The sequence below is a fragment of the Phyllobates terribilis genome, unplaced genomic scaffold (assembly GCF_046119375.1).
Source record: "Phyllobates terribilis strain yellow unplaced genomic scaffold, ASM4611937v1 Scaffold_8__6_contigs__length_399053987, whole genome shotgun sequence".
NCBI classification, from domain to species: domain Eukaryota; kingdom Metazoa; phylum Chordata; class Amphibia; order Anura; family Dendrobatidae; genus Phyllobates; species Phyllobates terribilis.
Genome location: NW_027362768.1, coordinates 189,455,439 through 189,478,671, shown reverse-complemented (window position 1 = coordinate 189,478,671; position 23,233 = coordinate 189,455,439). Strand labels below are relative to the sequence as shown.

General features: G+C 47.4%; 1 protein-coding gene across 1 annotated transcript in view; it reads left to right on the top strand.

Annotated features, from left to right (window-relative positions):
* The window catches only part of LOC141157104 (vitellogenin-1-like), a 164,208-nt gene extending 155,476 nt beyond the window's left edge, over positions 1 to 8,732 (top strand). Inside the window, exon 35 of the mRNA XM_073643952.1 lies at positions 8,441 to 8,732. Coding sequence (XP_073500053.1) covers positions 8,441 to 8,559 — 119 coding nt within the window. The 3' untranslated portion in view covers positions 8,560 to 8,732. The remainder of the gene's footprint in view (positions 1 to 8,440) is intronic.
* Positions 8,733 to 23,233: the final 14,501 nt, after the last annotated feature.

Genomic DNA, 23,233 nt, shown 5'->3' with positions numbered 1-23,233 from the left:
TACACGACTCCTCCATAACACAGATACACGACTCCTCCATAACACAGATACACGACTCCCCCATAACACACAGATACACGACTCCCCCATAACACAGATACACGACTCCCCCATAACACACATACACAGTGCCTCCATAACACACATACACGACTCCTCCATAACACAGATACACGACTCCTCCATAACACAGATACACGACTCCTCCATAACACAGATACACGACTCCTCCATAACACACATACACGGCTCCTCCATAACACAGATACACGACTCCCCCATAACACACAGATACACGACTCCCCCATAACACAGATACACGACTCCCCCATAACACACATACACAGTGCCTCCATAACACACATACACGACTCCTCCATAACACAGATACACGACTCCCCCATAACACAGATACACGACTCCTCCATAACACAGATACACGACTCCCCCATAACACAGATACACGACTCCCCCTTAACACAGATACACGACTCCTCCATAACACAGACACACGACTCCTCCATAACACAGATACACGACTCCTCCATAACACAGATACACGACTCCCCCATAACACAGATACACGACTCCTCCATAACACAGATACACGACTCCTCCATAACACAGATACACGACTCCTCCATAACACAGACACACGACTCCCCCATAACACAGATACACGACTCCTCCATAACACAGATACACGACTCCCCCATAACACAGATACACGACTCCTCCATAACACAGATACACGACTCCTCCATAACACAGATACACGACTCCTCCATAACACAGATACACGACTCCCCCATAGCACAGATACACGACTCCTCCATAACACAGATACACGACTCCCCCATAACACAGATACACGACTCCCCCATAACACAGATACACGACTCCCCCATAACACAGATACACGACTCCCCCATAACACAGATACACGACTCCTCCATAACACAGATACACGACTCCTCCATAACACAGATACACGACTCCTCCATAACACAGATACACGACTCCCCCATAACACAGATACACGACTCCTCCATAACACAGATACACGACTCCTCCATAACACAGATACACGACTCCTCCATAACACAGATACACGACTCCCCCATAACACAGATACACGACTCCTCCATAACACAGATACACGACTCCTCCATAACACAGATACACGACTCCTCCATAACACAGATACACGACTCCCCCATAACACAGATACACGGCTCCTCCATAACACAGATACACGGCTCCTCCATAACACAGATACACGACTCCTCCATAACACAGATACACGGCTCCTCCATAACACAGATACACGGCTCCTCCATAACACAGATACACGACTCCTCCATAACACAGATACACGACTCCTCCATAACACAGATACACGACTCCTCCATAACACAGATACACGACTCCTCCATAACACAGATACACGACTCCTCCATAACACAGATACACGACTCCCCCATAACACAGATACACGACTCCTCCATAACACAGATACACGACTCCCCCATAACACAGATACACGACTCCTCCATAACACAGATACACGGCTCCTCCATAACACAGATACACGACTCCTCCATAACACAGATACACGACTCCTCCATAACACAGATACACGACTCCTCCATAACACAGATACACGACTCCTCCATAACACAGATACACGACTCCCCCATAACACAGATACACGACTCCTCCATAACACAGATACACGGCTCCTCCATAACACAGATACACGACTCCTCCATAACACAGATACACGACTCCTCCATAACACAGATACACGACTCCTCCATAACACAGATACACGACTCCTCCATAACACAGATACACGACTCCTCCATAACACAGATACACGACTCCCCCATAACACAGATACACGACTCCTCCATAACACAGATACACGACTCCTCCATAACACAGATACACGACTCCTCCATAACACAGATACACGACTCCTCCATAACACAGATACACGACTCCTCCATAACACAGATACACGACTCCTCCATAACACAGATACACGACTCCTCCATAACACAGATACACGACTCCTCCATAACACAGATACACGACTCCTCCATAACACAGATACACGGCTCCTCCATAACACAGATACACGACTCCTCCATAACACAGATACACGACTCCTCCATAACACACAGATACACGACTCCTCCATAACACAGATACACGGCTCCTCCATAACACAGATACACGACTCCTCCATAACACAGATACACGACTCCTCCATAACACAGATACACGACTCCTCCATAACACAGATACACGACTCCCCCATAACACACAGATACACGACTCCTCCATAACACAGATACACGACTCCTCCATAACACACAGATACACGGCTCCTCCATAACACAGATACACGACTCCTCCATAACACAGATACACGACTCCCCCATAACACAGATACACGACTCCTCCATAACACAGATACACGACTCCTCCATAACACAGATACACGACTCCTCCATAACACACAGATACACGACTCCTCCATAACACAGATACACGACTCCTCCATAACACAGATACACGGCTCCTCCATAACACAGATACACGACTCCTCCATAACACAGATACACGACTCCCCCATAACACAGATACACGACTCCTCCATAACACAGATACACGGTTCCTCCATAACACAGATACACGACTCCTCCATAACACAGATACACGACTCCTCCATAACACAGATACACGACTCCCCCATAACACAGATACACGACTCCTCCATAACACAGATACACGACTCCCCCATAACACAGATACACGACTCCTCCATAACACAGATACACGACTCCTCCATAACACAGATACACGGTTCCTCCATAACACAGATACACGGCTCCCCTATAACACACATACACGACTCCTCCATAACACAGATACACGACTCCTCCATAACACAGATACACGACTCCTCCATAACACAGATACACGACTCCTCCATAACACAGATACACGACTCCTCCATAACACAGATACACGACTCCTCCATAACACACAGATACACGACTCCTCCATAACACAGATACACGGCTCCTCCATAACACACAGATACACGACTCCTCCATAACACAGATACACGACTCCCCCATAACACAGATACACGACTCCTCCATAACACAGATACACGACTCCCCCATAACACAGATACACGACTCCTCCATAACACAGATACACGACTCCCCCATAACACAGATACACGGCTCCTCCATAACACAGATACACGACTCCTCCATAACACAGATACACGACTCCCCCATAACACAGATACACGACTCCTCCATAACACAGATACACGGCTCCTCCATAACACAGATACACGACTCCTCCATAACACACATACACGACTCCTCCATAACACACATACACGACTCCTCCATAACACACATACACGACTCCCCCATAACACAGATACACGACTCCTCCATAACACAGATACACGACTCCCCCATAACACAGATACACGACTCCTCCATAACACAGATACACGACTCCCCCATAACACAGATACACGGCTCCTCCATAACACAGATACACGACTCCTCCATAACACAGATACACGACTCCCCCATAACACAGATACACGACTCCCCCATAACACAGATACACGGCTCCTCCATAACACAGATACACGGCTCCTCCATAACACAGATACACGACTCCTCCATAACACACATACACGACTCCTCCATAACACACATACACGACTCCTCCATAACACACATACACGACTCCTCCATAACACAGATACACGACTCCTCCATAACACAGATACACGGCTCCTCCATAACACAGATACACGGCTCCTCCATAACACAGATACACGACTCCCCCATAACACACATACACGACTCCTCCATAACACAGATACACGGCTCCTCCATAACACAGATACACGACTCCTCCATAACACAGATACACGGCTCCTCCATAACACAGATACACGACTCCTCCATAACACAGATACACGACTCCTCCATAACACACATACACGACTCCTCCATAACACAGATACACGACTCCTCCATAACACAGATACACGACTCCTCCATAACACAGATACACGACTCCTCCATAACACAGATACACGACTCCTCCATAACACACATACACGACTCCTCCATAACACAGATACACGGCTCCTCCATAACACAGATACACGACTCCCCCATAACACAGATACACGACTCCCCCATAACACAGATACACGACTCCTCCATAACACAGATACACGACTCCTCCATAACACAGATACACGACTCCCCCATAACACAGATACACGACTCCTCCATAACACAGATACACGACTCCCCCATAACACAGATACACGACTCCTCCATAACACAGATACACGACTCCCCCATAACACAGATACACGACTCCTCCATAACACAGATACACGACTCCTCCATAACACAGATACACGACTCCTCCATAACACAGATACACGACTCCTCCATAACACAGATACACGACTCCCCCATAACACACAGATACACGACTCCTCCATAACACACAGATACACGACTCCCCCATAACACAGATACACGACTCCTCCATAACACAGATACACGACTCCCCCATAACACAGATACACGACTCCCCCATAACACAGATACACGACTCCCCCATAACACAGATACACGACTCCTCCATAACACAGATACACGACTCCCCCATAACACAGATACACGACTCCTCCATAACACAGATACACGACTCCTCCATAACACAGATACACGACTCCCCCATAACACAGATACACGACTCCCCCATAACACACATACACGACTCCCCCATAACACACATACACGACTCCTCCATAACACAGATACACGACTCCTCCATAACACAGATACACGACTCCTCCATAACACAGATACACGACTCCCCCATAACACAGATACACGACTCCTCCATAACACAGATACACGACTCCTCCATAACACAGATACACGACTCCCCCATAACACAGATACACGACTCCTCCATAACACAGATACACGACTCCTCCATAACACAGATACACGACTCCCCCATAACACACAGATACACGACTCCTCCATAACACACAGATACACGACTCCCCCATAACACAGATACACGACTCCTCCATAACACAGATACACGACTCCTCCATAACACAGATACACGACTCCTCCATAACACAGATACACGACTCCTCCATAACACAGATACACGACTCCCCCATAACACAGATACACGACTCCCCCATAACACAGATACACGACTCCCCCATAACACACAGATACACGACTCCCCCATAACACACAGATACACGACTCCTCCATAACACAGATACACGACTCCTCCATAACACAGATACACGACTCCCCCATAACACACAGATACACGACTCCCCCATAACACAGATACACGGCTCCCCCATAACACAGATACACGACTCCTCCATAACACAGATACACGACTCCTCCATAACACAGATACACGGCTCCTCCATAACACAGATACACGACTCCCCCATAACACACAGATACACGACTCCTCCATAACACAGATACACGGCTCCTCCATAACACAGATACACGACTCCCCCATAACACACAGATACACGACTCCTCCATAACACAGATACACGACTCCTCCATAACACAGATACACGGCTCCTCCATAACACAGATACACGACTCCTCCATAACACAGATACACGACTCCCCCATAACACACATACACGGCTCCTCCATAACACAGATACACGACTCCTCCATAACACACATACACGGCGCCCCCTGTTGTTAGTGTGTACCCCTGGGGGGGCGCTCCACCGGTGGGGATCTGGCTCTATATGTCAATGGTTTTATTATTTTCCCATACGAGGGAACAGAGACGGAGGAGTTTAATGTATGTTCGGGGGTGTTCAAGTGTAAAAACTGGGACGCGAGTACTGAACGCGGAGTCTGCAGTGATTCATGGCCGCAGCCCGGTGCTGGGGTGCGAGTATAAATTTACATATCTTGAAGGGAAGTTGCATAAAAAGCTTATTAATAAAAAATATATATAAAAAAATTGAGTGCATTTCCAAATAAATTGCAATAACGCCAGTTAGTAATGGCTGCCCGTACATTCTCCGTGATGGGAGTCGGCAGCCGATCTGCTCGCACTACTGATGAAATGGAGCCGGTAATGTGCTCTGTGCCAGCAGCGATTTGTCTCACTAACCCTCATATACTAAATATATTCTCTAAGCCTCTTGTGAGCCAAGAGAATAAGGTCATCTGTCACCGGGGATTATTGATCCCTCTGATAGCTCCTGCTGTCGCTCCACACCGGCTGTAGATTATTAATATTTCTGCTATTTTGGCCATGACTGATTTATGCGCTCGCTCCTGTATGTAATCCCCCTATAGAACGGTTGTGATGAAAAGTTTGTGCACGGACATGTAGAAGGGGGGCGTCTCTGTGACGATATCAGCCTGTAAACCCCCTGGGAATTAGGTGGAGCCTGCTGTAAAAATAAAGATGAAAAAATAAGTAAAAACAATAAAATGACACAAAAAATTATTATATTATTATATGGCACAAGATACAACTACAAGGCAAGAAGTAATCATCTATATCACAAACATCTCAAAAACGCTATTCTGTATCACAGAATGGGGTTTTCCTAACACAAAAATATTGTATAATACAAAATCCTAAATTGGTGTCTAGGACTTGTCAGCTGCGAGCTGCACATATGATCCCCAAGAACAAGTCACCAAAGGACTGCATAGGGAAAGTCCCAACATAGAGAGGATCCCTCCCCTGTCCTGTCATTTCTATTGCACTGGAAGAGCTGCACATATGATCCCCAAGAACAAGTCACCAAGGGACTCATAAAACTGGATAGGGAAAGTCCCAACATAGAGAGGATCCCTCCCCTGTCCTGTCATTTCTATTGCACTGGAAGAACTGCACATATGATCCCCAAGAACAAGTCACCAAAGGACTCATAAAACTGGATAGGGAAAGTCCCAACATAGAGAGGATCCCTCCCCTGTCCTGTCATTTCTATTGCACTGGAAGAGCTGCACATATGATCCCCAAGAACAAGTCACCAAGGGACTCATAAAACTGGATAGGGAAAGTCCCAACATAGAGAGGATCCCTCCCCTGTCCTGTCATTTCTATTGCACTGGAAGAGCTGCACATATGATCCCCAAGAACAAGTCACCAAAGGACTCATAAAACTGGATAGGGAAAGTCCCAACATAGAGAGGATCCCTCCCCTGTCCTGTCATATCTATTGCACTGGAAGAACTGCACATATGATCCCCAAGAACAAGTCACCAAAGGACTCATAAAACTGGATAGGGAAAGTCCCAACATAGAGAGGATCCCTCCCCTGTCCTGTCATTTCTATTGCACTGGAAACTTCTGTGCTCCATGACATTATAATTCTGCAGCAATTTTTCTAAGAAATCTATTTAGTGTAGTACCTCTGTTATTCCTCCTGGAAATGGGTGTGTACCCAGGAGGTCTAAGAGCTCATTCAGACCTTGGTGCAAATCAGTCTGAGATCAGACAGCAATGCACGGACTGGCTGCTGCTATCTCCACCGGCTTCAGATATTTCTATGAGACTGTCACGCTCAGGTCGAGGGACCCACCGCCAGTCCTTGCATTGTGGTCCGATCTTGGACTGATTTGCACAGAGGTCTGAATGAGCCCTAACACTGTCAGCACTGACTGGACAATGTGACGGTGTGCGGACACATCCCCGGCTGCTTAGACACCCAGATGTCTGCTTCTTTTTTTTATATTATTTCCAGGAGGGATAACAGAGGAACAGCAGCACTTTCAGAAAAAGATGCTCCAGAAATGTTAATACAACTATTTACTTAAGCAGACATGTCCGGGGAGGGGACAGATCTTTTTTAAAGGGGTTGTTTGGGGGATACAAATTGGCCATAAACTAATGAAAAATTGAACTTTACTTTCATTCAAAATTCTGAATTCTTTTGGAAGTTTCTTTAGTCTGAAAAGAGGAGGAAACAAATCTGTGTCAAGACATCACAGTACCCTCCTCTCATAGGTCTCCAGTCCCTTAGCCCATCACTGAGATGGTGGGTCTTCCTGACATTTATATCACCCATCCACTGGGTCACACCAAGGAGGAATGGATGGATCCATCAAACTAAGATGTGGTCCCTTCTCCATGGCCCTTTAGAGGGGTTTGAGTTTCTACTTTGGTGCCTATATAGTTTTCCAGAACTTGTAGATTATAACATTATCCCGGATCTGACATCACCTGAGCGTCTGTAATAACCTGCACGGCCATTTCTGTATATAATTTACAGTAAGTGATTTCGATACAGTCGACTTTTCTGATACATTGTGACCCGTATTTTCTTTTGCAGAATCAGCGGTGGGCCTGGAGGACTGGCGAGCGAACCCCAAAGTGTCATCTGAGGACCTCGTTAAAGAGGTGGAGGCTCATACCAGCTGTGCATGCACCGAAAACTGTGCTGCAATATAACTTGCACAGATGAAGCAGAGCCGAGTTCGTCATTTATCCCCGGAAATACTTATCAGAAGATAAATAATATAAGCCAATTGATTCATGGAAAATCAGGTGTTTGCTAGTCTCTGCCGCCAGGTTTGTAGATTTCTCTGTATCACATAGGAGAACAATAAACATCAAGTAACCTGATAAAAAGGTTGGAAATTGAAACCTGGCACTGCCTCTGTGATTAATTACAGCATACCTGTCATGTTCAGGATAACATGCTATGTGTGTTTAGAGGAGGAATAACACTATTTCTGGCCATTATATAACTCGTATCCTGCAGTTTCACCTCTGCAGACTTATTTGTGATTTTCAGTTGTCTCTGAGCTGGTGGGTGAGGATGAGCTGTTATAATGACTGCCATATACAGCACACACAGACATAAGGGATTCCTCTACTCTTGACCTTACATAACACATGTTGAGAAACAGCTGCAGCATGGAGGACTTTATAAATAATTACTGAGCAGTGTAGCTGTGAATTCAGCTATGAGGTGAGATACTACACTTGCTAGCAAAAGCATGAAATGCATTATACAACAGTATTAAGCAATTTAGATCCAGTTCTAGGGTGATTCCAGCTCTAGGGTAAGATAAAAGACTTATTACATTGCAATAGCAGTATGGAGGACATTATACAGCAGTACTAAGTAATGTAACTGTTAATCCTGCTCTGGAGAGAGATAACACATTTACTAGAAACCAGAAAAAGTATGAAGGACATTATACAACAGTACTGAGCAATGCTGCTATAAATTCAGTTCTGGGGTGAGATAAAACATAGCAGTACTGGAGAGTGTGGATGTCAAACCAGCTTTGGGGTGAGATAAAATACAAAAAAACACCAGCAGTATCAATGACAGCATACAGCAAAAATTATTAGTGTGGCTGTCAATACTTATAACACTTACTAGATAACCACAGCAGCATGAAGGATATTATACAGCAATACTAAGAAAGTTCAGCTGTGAATCTATCCCTGGAGTGAGATAAAACACTTACTAGAATGTAGCAACATTTAGGATATTGCACAGCAATACTGAGAATTGTAGCTGTCAGGCTATGTGCCCACGATGCAGAATTGAAGCAGAAAATTTCCACATGTCCTTGGCAGTAAAAACGCTTGCGGATTTTACACGCGTTTTTTTATTTTTTTGCATAGTTTTTACATGCGGATTTGACTTGCGTTTTTCAAATGCATTGAGTAGTCAAATCCGCATGCGGAAACGCAGAAATAATGGACATGCCGTGGATTTTTCCGCACAGAAAATCCGCTGCGGAAAATTCTGCAGCATGTGCACAGAACATGTGGATTTTCATTGGGGTCAATGGGGCACGTATTACCAAGCGTTTTTAAAGCGTTTCCGCTACGGAAATTCCGCATCAAAAACGCTTGAAAAACGCATAGTGGGCACGCAGCCTAAATCCACTGGTTTGAGATTAAACACTTACTAAAATGCTGCTATACTGAGGACATTATACAGCAATACTAAGCAGTATAGCTTTGAATCTATATCTGGGGTAAGATAAAACACTTACTAGAATGTAGCAACATTAAGGATATTGCACAGCAGTACTGAGCATTGTAGCTGTGAATTCAGCACTTGTGTGAGATAAAATACTTACTGGAACGCTGCCACTTTGAGGACATTATACAGCAATATAAAGCAGTATAGCTGTGAATCCGATATCTCCTCCCTACTAACCAGAATCCCACAATGTCTGTCCGCCATCTCATCCTTCTTCTCCGACAGGTTTCTAAAACTCAACATGGATAAAACAGAGTTCATCATCTTTCCACCCTCTCATTCACATCCCCCATCCGACCTATCCATCAACGTCAATGGCTGTTCACTCTCCCCAGTCCCACAAGCTCGCTGCCTTGGGGTAACCCTGGACTCTGATCTCTCCTTCAAGCCACATATTCAAGCCCTTTCCACCTCCTGCCGACTCCAACTCAAAAACATCTCCCGGATCCGTGCATTCCTCAGCAAAGACTCTGCAAAAACACTAGTGCACGCCCTCATCATCTCCCGCCTCGACTACTGCAACCTCCTGCTCTGTGGCCTCCCTTCCAACACTCTTGCACCTCTCCAATCTATCCTAAACTCTGCTGCTCGACTAATCCACCTGTCCCCCCGCTATTCCCCGGCCTCTCCTCTCTGTCAATCCCTTCACTGGCTCCCTATTGCCCAGAGAATTCAGTTCAAAACTCTAACCATGGCATACAAAGCCATCCACAACCTGTCTCCCCCATACATCTGTGACCTAGTCTCCCGGTACTTACCTGCACGCAACCTTCGATCCTCACAAGATCTCCTGCTCTACTCCCCTCTTATCTCCTCCTCCCACACTCGTATACAAGATTTCTCCCGTGCTTCCCCCCTACTCTGGAACTCTCTACCCCAACATATCAGACTCTCGCCGACCGTGGAAACCTTCAAAAGGAACCTGAAGACCCACCTCTTCCGACAAGCCTACAACCTGCAGTAAACACCACTGCACGACCAGCTCTACCCTCACCTACTGTATCCTCACCCATCCCTCGTAGACTGTGAGCCCTCGCGGGCAGGGTCCTCGCTCCTCCTGTACCAGTCGCTGACTCGTTTTGTTAAGATTATGTAAATGCTTTTGTTATGTATATCACTATCACATGTAAAGCGCCATGGAATAAATGGCGCTATAATAATAAATAATAATAATAATAATAATAATCCATCCGTGGGGTAAGATAAAACACTTACTAGAATGTAGCAACATTAATGATATTGCACAACACCACCAAGCATTGTAGCTGTGAATTTAGAACTGGTGTGAGATTAAACACCTACTAGAACATGCGGCTTTGAGGACATTAGACAGCCTACTGAGCAGTGTAGCTGTGAGTCCATCTCAGTGTGCAGAGATAAAACACTTGCTAGATTGCAGCAGTGGGTATTTAGATACGGGTAGCACACTGTACTTTTGCCCCTTTGAAATAACGCTCAGTTCATAGCATTGTTTCATTTTTGGCTTCAGCTGGGTTTCATGTGCCAGATGGCATCCATCACGATATTACAAAGACATGAGTCCAATGGCATACAATTGCGCCTCTACACTGATGCAAACTCACCTCTGCTGCATTCAAAACTATTCCAGTCCAGTCAATTGATGGAAAAATCAGGTCTGTGCCAGTGTCTGCATTTCTCTGTATCACAGGGACAATAAACATCAGGTAAGCCGACAGAAGGTCGGTAATTGAAATCTTGTAGCGCCTCTGTGATTACTTAACATAATACCGGCCTCTCATTGCAAGAGGAGGAAAATTCAAATGATGTAATATGTTACAAGTTTGAGCGCCGCGATCCATCGCCCGCTGTCACCCGGTACAGCAAGTTTGTTACGGAACATTAGCGTTAGCGGGAGAACGCCTCCGATGCAAGACTTCTTTTATTTTCACACATCTGTAGCTCACAGCGGGCTCACAGTTTGGTTACAGTTCAATTCTTACAACTGGCAGTTTGCAAATGATTCTCATAGCAGTGACAAGCGTAATGTGTCTGTATATCTCGGAGGCAGAACATTGCAGCCCGGCTGCTTCTCCTCAGCGGGGGGCACGGATTATACCGCTGTCATATCTCAAGAATATGCAGAATTACAAATGCATTACATGGACGGGGGGGAGGGGAGGGGTCCTCCGGCTTAGCAGAGCTTGGAGCCTCCATATGCATTATGTGTTATTTTTTTTTCTTTGTATGCGGATCACAGTTTTGACAATTTCTACCCCTCGCTGACGAGATATCAAGTGTATTTCTTTTCTTTTTACTTTCCCGCATAGGAGAATGTGCGGAGCTTCGGTATATATTTGTTTTTCTTGTACCAGAGGGCAGATAAATAATTAAGCGGCTTCACAGATTGTCGGGGTTTTTTTTAGTTGTGGAATGCAATTTTCAAATTTAAAATAAAAATTCTTGGATACAATGTATCGGTGACAATAAGAGCAAGGATCCGTGTCCAAGAGGGAAGATTGATCATGTATCAAATGGGAGAATCGTGGACGTGTTGGATCATTCCCACATTGTGCGCACATTGATACATCGGCCCCATTCTATTTCTTTTTCCAGTTTAGGTCTTTGGTAGTCACTTTACTGCAGAGCTGAAATTCACATGTGAGTGGAGTCCATTCCTTGTGCTTTTGTTCTCTGTATATGACAAACTGATAAAGTGAATAACACTGATTATCCGGTGACATTGGCGCCGCTCAGGGGGAAATATCAGGCAGCAAGTAAACAATATGGAAGTTAAAGTGCTGGAAGCAAAAAAAAAAGGGCAAATGAAAGAATCAAAGCCTCTGATAGGGGACGAATAGTGATGCCTAGATGAGTAGGACAGAACTTCTACAGAACATCGGGTTTTGGGTATCTTCTGTATACGGCAGGTCTTGTGGGGTGTTCCCGGTATACGGCAGGTCTTGTGGGGTGTTCTCGGTATACGGCAGGTCTTGTGGGGTGTTCTCGGTATACGGCGGGTCTTGTTGGGTGTTCTAGGTATACGGTGGATCTTGTTGGGTGTTCTCGGTATACAGCAGGTCTTGTGGGGTGTTCCTGGCATAAGCCAAGTCTTGTGGGGTGTTCCTGGTATACGCCAGGTCTTGTGGCGTGTTCCAGGTATACGGCTGATCTTGTGGCGTGTTCCAGGTATACGGTTGGTCTTGTGGGGTGTTCCTGGTACATGCCAAGTCTTGTGGGGTGTTCCCAGTATACGGCGGGTCTTGTGGGGTGTTCCCTGTATACGACAGGTCTTGTGGGGTGTTCTCAGTATGTGGCAGGTCTTGTGGAGTGTTCCCGGTAAACGGCAGGTCTTGTGGGGTGTTCCCGGTAAACGGCATACGGCAGGACTTGTGGAGGTATAAGGCAGGTCTTGTGGGGTGTTCCCGGTAAACAGCAGGTCTTGTCGGGTGTTCCCTGTATACAGCAGGTCTTGTAGGGTGCTCCAGGTATACGGCAGGTCTTGTGGGGTGTTCCCGGTATATGGCAGGTCTTGTGGGGTGTTCCCGGTATATGACAGGTCTTGTGGGGTGTTCCCGGTATATGACAAGTCTTGTGGGGTGTTCACAGTATACGGCAGATGTTGTGGGGTGTTCCCTCTTAAACTGGACGTTACTTGCTCTGGTGCAGTGGTCTCAGTGCTCTCTCGTGTTACTGGATAGTGCTCACCTGGCTGTGGCTAGGACAATGTCAGCTATCATGCACTTACTGTCAGCTCTGCTCCTTCCCTGGCTCCCAGTTCCTCTCGCAGGGAGCCTCTCTGTCACCTCCATTTACAGGCAGCTGGTCCCTTACACCCAGGTCAGTCGCAGAGGCAATGTCCCCTCTGTAACCTGGTGCAGCAAACACTTCCAGATGTGTCCGCAGCTCGGCTACTCAGTAATTTGGCTCTTTGCTGACTACATAGGTCCTTTGCATATCATACAGGCCGTCAGTAACTAAAAATGTCCAGGAGGGAACGCAGCCCCATGTAACATCAGTAACGCCCTCATACTGTGCTGATCCTCCCCAACACAACTCAACTCTGCACAAAACGCCACTTTTACTGAATTTTCATCCATTCACGACCAGCGTCTTTAGCATTTAATAGAGCCCCTTTTGGACCACCTGCTTCTTTACGTATCTGGTGGCTGCCAGTGACAGCTGCAACAGGTTATAACAGCCAGATTGACTCTACTAAGTACTAAAAAGGATGGTCAGGAAGGGGTTAATGATCAGTAAAAGTGGCATTTTATGCTGAATTTGCAGAAGCTGCTGGTTATATTAGTTGTTTTCATTTATTTACTTTGTTCTCTTTTCATTGGTTTATTGCAATCAGCAGAAAGTTTGGAAATGTCATTAATAAACCAAATCTACAATGTGGGGGGGATGTCGATTGGAGCTGTATACACCGTACACCTCTCCGGCCCCAGGATTGCTCTGGATTGGCGCTGTATACACCGTACACCTCTCCAGCCCCAGGATTGCTCTGGATTGGTGCTGTATATTTGGCGTCCTGCTGCACATTGGTGCCACAGAACCCAAAAGGGTGCATGGATGGACTTCTCCACAAGAGGCCCTCACACATTCACACACCTCCACCCTACCACCTCAGACCAGCAGAGGGAGCCTGTTAGGGATATATTTAGGGAGGGTGGAACCAGGCAGCTCAGTTAGAGTTTAGAGTTAGTTCAGTTGTGAGTCAGAAGTTAGAGTTGAGAGTCAGACAGAGAGAGTCTAAGAGCGTGCTGACACTCAGAGAGCAGCGAAGAGGCAGCACGCTGGCTGCTGTGCTTAGGCGAGCCAAGACCTACAGCACGTGTGAGGGCCCTGAGTGTGGCCCAAGGCGAGAGGAGAAGGAAGAAGTAGCGAGGGGGCAGAGGAGCATACCAGGCTCACCCCGAGATATATACCGGACACCGGACACGCTGGCTGCTGTGCTTAGGCGAGCCAAGACCTACAGCACGTGTGAGGGCCCTGAGTGTGGCCCAAGGCGAGAGGAGAAGGAAGAAGTAGCGAGGGGGCAGAGGAGCATACCAGGCTCACCCCGAGATATATACCGGACACCGGGTCCGCGCCTACAGGGTCATTTACACCCAGTAGGGACCACCGGAACCCCTGGAGGACTATAGGTCCCAGGTTTACCAAACACTGTCTACAGTACCAGGGCTAGGAGTCACAGAGGCCCCAGCGTCCAGGGAGAGTGATCTCCAAGAAAAGGCCCTACAACCAGGTCAGCAGGTGCAAGGGAGAGAGAGACCGTAACCAAGCTAGGCCTAGTTCCAGGCAGGCCAGAAGCTTAACGAGTAAAGCCACGGATCAGGAGGCCCTATACCCGCTCACTGGGGAGAGTCCAAAAGTGCGCCCTTCGTCCGGAGTACCCTGGACCGTGCCTGTAGCATCACCAGTAAAGGTACTGAAGCTTACCCCATGTGAGTGTCCGTCTTTCCTCCTGGACCGTCCTGCCGTCTCTCCCCAGCATCCACCATCTACCCCTACACTGCCCTGGAGCTAGCTCTACCTGTGGAGAGCCACCCCATCCCTGCTGTCATAACACCAGCTCCAGAGGACCGCTCCACAGCGGCGGCTCCCTTTAGCCGCATTCCTCAGGTGGCATCACAAACTTTCCAAATCCCCTAAAAATATCCCCCTTTTTACTGACCGCCCTGGGTCATGGACCGGGCCAGCCACCGTGATATCACCCACCGGCATCCACAGAGGCCTGGCTGCCGAGTACCCCACGGCCCAGGAGGCGCATAATATACACTGTACACCTCTCCAGCCCCAGGATTGCTCTGGATTGGCGCTGTATACACTGTACACCTCTCCGGCCCCAGGATTGCTCTGGATTGGCGCTAAATATGCCGTACACCTCTCCAGCCCCATGAATGCTCTGGATTGGTGCTGTATACACCGTACACCTCCCCAGCCCCGTGATTGCTCTGGCTTGGCGCTGTATACGCTGTACACCTCTCCGGCTTCAAGATTGCTCTGGATTGGCGCTGTATACGCCATACACCTCTCCGGCTTCAGGATTGCTCTGGATTGGTGCTGAATACACTGTACGCCCCTCCAGCCCCATGAATGCTCTGGATTGGCGCTGTATACACCGTACACCTCCCCGGCCCCATGATTGCTCTGGCTTGGCGCTGTATACGCCGTACACCTCTCCGGCTTCAGGATTGCTCTGGATTGGTGCTGAATACACTGTACGCCCCTCCAGCCCCATGAATGCTCTGGATAGGCGCTGTACACACCGTACACCTCCCCGACCCCGTGATTGCTCTGGCTTGGCGCTGTATACGCCGTACACCTCTCCGGCTTCAGGAATCAAGATTGCTCTGGATTGGCGCTGTATATGCCGTACATCTCTCTGGCTTCAGGATTGCTCTGGATTGGTGCTGAATACACTGTACGCCCCTCCGGCCCCAGAATTGCTCTGGATTGGCGCAGGATACACTGTACACCTCTCCAACCCCAGGATTACCCGGGATTGGCGCTATTTATGCCATACACCTCTCCGGCCCCAGGATTGCTCTGGATTGGTGCTTGATACACTGTACTCCTCTCCGGCCCCATGATTGCTCTGGATTGGCGCTGTATACACCATACACCTCTCCAGCCCCTGGATTGCTCTGGATTGGCGCTAAATATGCCGTACACCTCTCCAGCCCCATGATTGCTCTGGATTGGCGCTGTATACACCGTACACCTCCCCGGCCCCATGATTGCTCTGGCTTGGCGCTGTATACGCCGTACACCTCTCCGGCTTCAGGATTGCTCTGGATTGGTGCTGTATACACTGTACACCTCTCCGACCCCATGATTGCTCTGGATTGGTGCTGTATACACCGTACGCCTCTCCGACCCCAGGAATGTTCTGGATTGGTGCTGTATACACTCTATACCTCTCCGAGCCCATGATTGCTCTGGATTGGTGCTGTATACACCGTACACCTCCCCGACCCCAGGAATGTTCAGGATTGATGCTCCATACACTGTACACCTCTCCGACCCCATGATTGCTCTGGATTGGTGCTGTATACACCGTACACCTCTCCAGCCCCAGGATTGCTCTGGATTGGCGCTGTATACACTGTACACCTCTCTGGCCCCAAGATTACTCTGGATTGGCGCTGTATACACCGTACACCTCTCCGGCCCCAGGATTGCTCTGGATTGGCTCTGTATACACTGTACACCTCTCTGGCCCCAGGATTGCTCTGGATTGGCGCTGTATACACCGTACACCTCTCCGGCCCCAGGATTGTTCTGGATTGGCGCTGTATACACCGTACACCTCTCCGACCCCAGGATTGCTCTGGATTGGCGCTGTATACACCGTACACCTCTCCGGCCCCAGGATTGCTCTGGATTGGCGCTGTATACACCGTACACCTCTCCGACCCCAGGATTGCTCTGGATTGGCGCTGTATACACCGTACACCTCTCCGACCCCAGGATTGCTCTGGTTTGGCACTGTATACACCGTACACCTCTCCGGCCCCAGGATTGCTCTGGATTGGCGCTGTATACACCGTACACCTCTCTGGCCCCAGGATTGCTCTGGTTTGGCGCTGTATACACCGTACACCTCTCCGACCCCAGGATTGCTCTGGTTTGGCGCTGTGTACACCGTACACCTCTCCGGCCCCAGGATTGCTCTGGATTAGCGCTGTATACACCGTACACCTCTCCGGCCCCAGGATTGCTCTGGATTCGCGCTGTTTACACCGTACACCTCCCCGGCCCCATGTTTGCTCTGGCTTGGCGCTGTATACGCCGTACACCTCTCCGGCTTCAGGATTGCTCTGGATTGGTGCTGTATACACTGTACACCTCTCCGACACCATGATTGCTCTGGATTGGTGCTGTATACACCGTACACCTCTCCGACCCCAGGAATGTTCTGGATTGGTGCTGTATACACTGTACACCTCTCCGGCCCCAGGATTGCTCTGGATTGGCGCTGTATACACCGTACACCTCTCCGACCCCAGGATTGCTCTGGATTGGCGCTGTATACACCATACACCTCTCCGGCCCCAGGATTGCTCTTGCATCCTGCACCCACACTCGCTCCATCAGGGCTCCGGTAATCTGTCATTTGCTGACGTCGGTGTATTAGATGTTATTGCCCTTTATGGTGACAGGCGTATAATCAATTTTGTCCGTTTCCTTCATTCTTGTGTATTGGAAATATTCTTCTGCTGCCATTTCTATAAAGGGAACATTTCTGAAAGCCAAACTATAGCCGGGCTAATTTTCTAATTTTCTAAATATTCACTTTTTTTTTTCTTTTTAAAGCTCAGGGGCCATTTATTTGCACATAATCAGTAGAAAGCAGAAAAGCAGCACAGTGGGTGTAATGCCGCCCAGTGAATGGATTTCATGCCGATCTCTCCATATCCAGCTCGGAATACATTATAGAAAGGTCAAGCAGTTTTGCTATTTTGTCAGCGCGGTAACATTATATTCATCCGGCCATCATGTCGCCGAGTCGCTTTCATCATTTCACTCACCAACGCCTCCAAAACAAGTCACAATACACAGCGGCGGGGGGATAACGTATGGGACGGCGCCATTATTGTTCCTTCAGTTTCAGAACAAGACGAAATACTGGAGGGAAATGGAAGAATTTGTAGTTTTCACAGTTTATCCATTATAGGATGGAAGGAAACGTCGAGCCAAAGTGCCAGTTGGGGATGGGAAAGTCTCACTTTTTCCTTCTGTCCATTTTCCAAATTCACTGTCCCTCTAGGAGCTGATCACCTGTCATGCTATCCTGCTGCTCCGATTCCTTCAAGGGATTGTCCACATTTTGGGGCTAAAAAATTTTTTTATAATTTGGTTGCATTTAAAATTTTGCACCGTTTCACTTTTATAGCTTCTGTGTTGCTCAGTCTATTGCTAGCTGCAGAATGAGCTAACTAAGAAACTGTCAGTGATCTTGTTAAGCATTTGTAGATCTTTTATCTGTCTTTTTCGAAGCGTCTCTTAGTTGATTGATGACCACATCAAAGTTGAAGAGTCTTTAAAAGCCGAATGGTGCAAAATGTTTAGTAAAAACACAACTGCAATAATCCTTTTTAGCCCCAAATGCATGCATTTAAGTAAAAGTGTCCCCAAAGGTAGACAAGTAGACAACAACTATCTACTGGGGAATTTGACCGGTCGGACTCCCAATGATCCTAAGGCCAGTTTCACACGTCCCTGTTTTTCCGATACCGGAAAACCCATACCGCAGATGTCTGTGTGTGGCACATGTACCGGCGCCAGGGAATCAGTGTACAGTTAGCGCTGTTTCCAAGCGCCGGATGCTGAATGCTGCCCTCATCATTGTCCCTTGCTCGCGCAGTGATCAGCACGAGCAAGGGACAATGTTGGGAGTAGTATTCTACTTCCACTGTGTCCATGTGTAAAAATAAGAATAAAATAATAAAATCCTTAAACTCACCTGTCCGGAGATGTCCCCCGCTGTAATCCTCTGACCGCTGATGCAGAGGAGCCGGGGAGAATGAGCTGCTCCAGCGAGTGGGGCCCTGCACTGAGCTTAGGCTCACTGAGTGACAGGACACCGCTCCTTCAGGGAAGCAGTAAATAAATAAATATGTATCAGATTTTCACAGTATAGGTGCTATATGTATGATCCCTGGTGGTCCGACCACTGGGAGAGGCACCAATCTGACATCCAGGGTGCCAAAGTTCCTTGTGTGAATGGAGCAGTAGTGAGCATGTGTGACCACGTCTCTAGTGCAGCACAGAGGCTCCTTACCAGATGGAACCATTTTGGTGCAGCACTAGGGCTTCTTGCCTACTGTTTCCAGGTGGATTCATTATAGTGCAGCATTGGGTCTTCTTGCTTATTGTTTCCAGGTGAATCCCTTAGGGCTCATACTCATTTGCAAGAAAAAAGGACAAGTGCAATCCGATAAAAAATGAGTTACAGCTCATCTGCAATTTTTTGCTCAGCTGAAATTGGACTGAGAAAAAAATCGCAGGAAGCTGCTTATTGCCGCGTATCTCGGAAGAGCCTCACCAATGCAAGTCAAAGGGTAAGAGAAAAAAAAACGGACGGCGCATGGACCATCCATATGCCATCCGATTTTTACGGATACATTACCATTTTGTAACATATAACACTGTAAATGATTGCAGAATTATAGTTGCAGAGAAAAAAAACGCATTGCACACGAATGTCATATAGATGCTAGGCAAAAAAACGCATTGTCCTCTCATGAAAATTACATGACACTAGTCTGATTTTTTGGTCCAGATATTGGAACGTTATTTTTCACACATGGGTATGAGCCCTTAAAGTGCAGCATAAGGGCTTCTTTCCTATTGTTTCCAGGTGGATCCCTTATAGTGCGGCATTGGGGCTTCTTTCCTATTGTTTCCAGGTGGATCCCTTATAGTGCTGCATTGGGGCTTCTTTCCTATTGTTTCCAGGTGGATCCCTTATAGTGCAGCATTGGGGCTTCTTTCCTATTATTTCCAGGTGGATCCCTTATAGTGCTGCATTGGGGCTTCTTTCCTATTGTTTCGAGGTGAATCCCATATAGTGCAGCATTGGGGCTTCTTTCCTACTGTTTCCAGATGTATCCCTTTATAGTGCAGCATTGGGGCTTCTTTCCTATTGTTTCCAGGTGGATCCCTTAAAGTGCAGCATAAGGGCTTCTTTCCTATTGTTTCCAGGTGGATCCCTTATAGTGCAGCATTGGGGATCCTTTCCTATTGTTTCGAGGTGAATCCCATATAGTGCAGCATTGGGGCTTCTTTCCTAATGTTTCCAGGTGTATCCCTTATAGTGCAGCATTGGGGCTTCTTACCTACTGTTTCCAAGTGGATCCCTTATAGTGCAGCACAGGGGCTTCTTTCCTATTGTTTCCAGGTGGATCCCTTATAGTGCAGCATTGGGGGTTCTTTCCTATTGTTTCCAGGTGTATCCCTTATAGTGCAGCATTGGGGCTTCTTTCCTATTGTTTCCAGGTGGATCCCTTATAGTGCGGCACAGGGGCTTCTTTCCTATTGTTTCCAGGTGTTTCACTTATAGTGCAGCATTGGGGCTTCTTTCCTATTGTTTCCAGGTGGATCCCTTATAGTGCAGCATTGGGGGTTCTTTCCTATTGTTTCCAGGTGTATCCGTTATAGTGCAGCATTGGGGCTTCTTTCCTATTGTTTCCAGGTGGATCCCTTATAGTGCGGCACAGGGGCTTCTTTCCTATTGTTTCCAGGTGTTTCACTTATAGTGCAGCACTGGGACTTCTTTCCTATTGTTTCCAGGTGGATCCCTTATAGTGCAGCATTGGGGGTTCTTTCCTATTGTTTCCAGGTGTATCCCTTATAGTGCAGCATTGGGGCTTCTTTCCTATTGTTTCCAGGTGGATCCCTTATAGTGCGGCACAGGGGCTTCTTTCCTATTGTTTCCAGGTGTTTCACTTATAGTGCAGCACTGGGACTTCTTTCCTATTGTTTCCAGGTGGATCCCTTATAGTGCAGCATTGGGGCTTCTCTCCTATTGTTTCCAGGTGGATCCCTTATAGTGCAGCATTGGGGCTTCTTTCCTATTTTTTCCAGGTGGATCCCTTATAGTGCAGCACTGGGACTTCTTTCCTATTCTCTCCAGGTGGCTCCCTTATAGTGCAGCATTGGGGCTTCTTTCCTATTGTTTCTAGGTGGATCCCTTATAGTGCAGCATTGGGGCTTCTTTCCTACTGTTTCCGGGTTGATCCCTTATAGTGCAGCATTGGGGCTTCTTTCCTATTGTTTCCAGGTGGATTCCTTATAGTGCAGCATTGGGGCTTCTTTCCTATTGTTTCCAGGTGGATCCCTTATAGTGCAGCATTGGGGCTTCTTTCCTATTGTTTCCAGGTGGATCCCTTATAGTGCAGCATTGGGGCTTCTTTCCTATTGTTTCCAGGTGTATCCCTTATAGTGCAGCACAGGGGCTTCTTTCCTATTGTTTCCAGGTGTATCCCTTATAGTGCAGCATTGGGGCTTCTTTTCTACTGTTTCCAGGTGGGTCCATTATAGTGCAGCATTGGGACTTCTTTCCTATTGTTTCCAGGTGGATCCCTTATAGTGCAGCACAGGGGCTTCTTTCCTATTGTTTCCAGGTGGGTCCATTATAGTGCAGCATTGCGGCTTCTTTCCTGTTGTTTCCAGGTGTATACCTTATAGTGCAGCATTGGGGCTTCTTTCCTACTGTTTCCAGGTGGATTCCTTATAGTGCAGCATTGGGGCTTCTTTCCTATTGTTTCCAGGTGGATCCCTTATAGTGCAGCATTGGGGCTTCTTTCCTATTGTTTCCAGGTGGGTCCATTATAGTGCAGCATTGCGGCTTCTTTCCTGTTGTTTCCAGGTGTATACCTTATAGTGCAGCATTGGGGCTTCTTTCCTACTGTTTCCAGGTGGATTCCTTATAGTGCAGCATTGGGGCTTCTTTCCTATTGTTTCCAGGTGGATCCCTTATAGTGCAGCATTGGGGCTTCTTTCCTATTGTTTCCAGGTGGGTCCATTATAGTGCAGCATTGCGGCTTCTTTCCTGTTGTTTCCAGGTGTATACCTTATAGTGCAGCATTGGGGCTTCTTTCCTACTGTTTCCAGGTGTATACCTTATAGTGCAGCATTGGGGCTTCTTTCCTACTGTTTCCAGGTGGATCCCTTATAGTGCAGCATTGCGGCTTCTTTCCTGTTGTTTCCAGGTGTATACCTTATAGTGCAGCATTGGGGCTTCTTTCCTACTGTTTCCAGGTGGATCCCTTATAGTGCAGCATTGGGGCTTCTTAACCAACTGTTTCCAGGTGTATCCCTTATAGTGCAGCATTGGGACTTCTTTCCAGTTCTTTCCAGGTGGATCCCTTATAGTGCAGCATTGGGGCTTCTTTCTTATTGTTTCCAGGTGGATCTCTTATAGTGCAGAATTGGGGCTTCTTTCCTATTGTTTCCAGGTGGATCCCTTATAGTGCAGCACAGGGGCTTCTTTCCTATTGTTTCCAGGTGGATCCCTTATAGTGCAGCATTAGGGCTTCTCTCCTACTATTTCCAGGTGGATCTCTTATAGTGCAGCATTGGGGCTTCTTTCCTACTGTTTCCAGTTGGATCCCTAATAGTGCAGCATTGGGGCTTCTTTCCTAT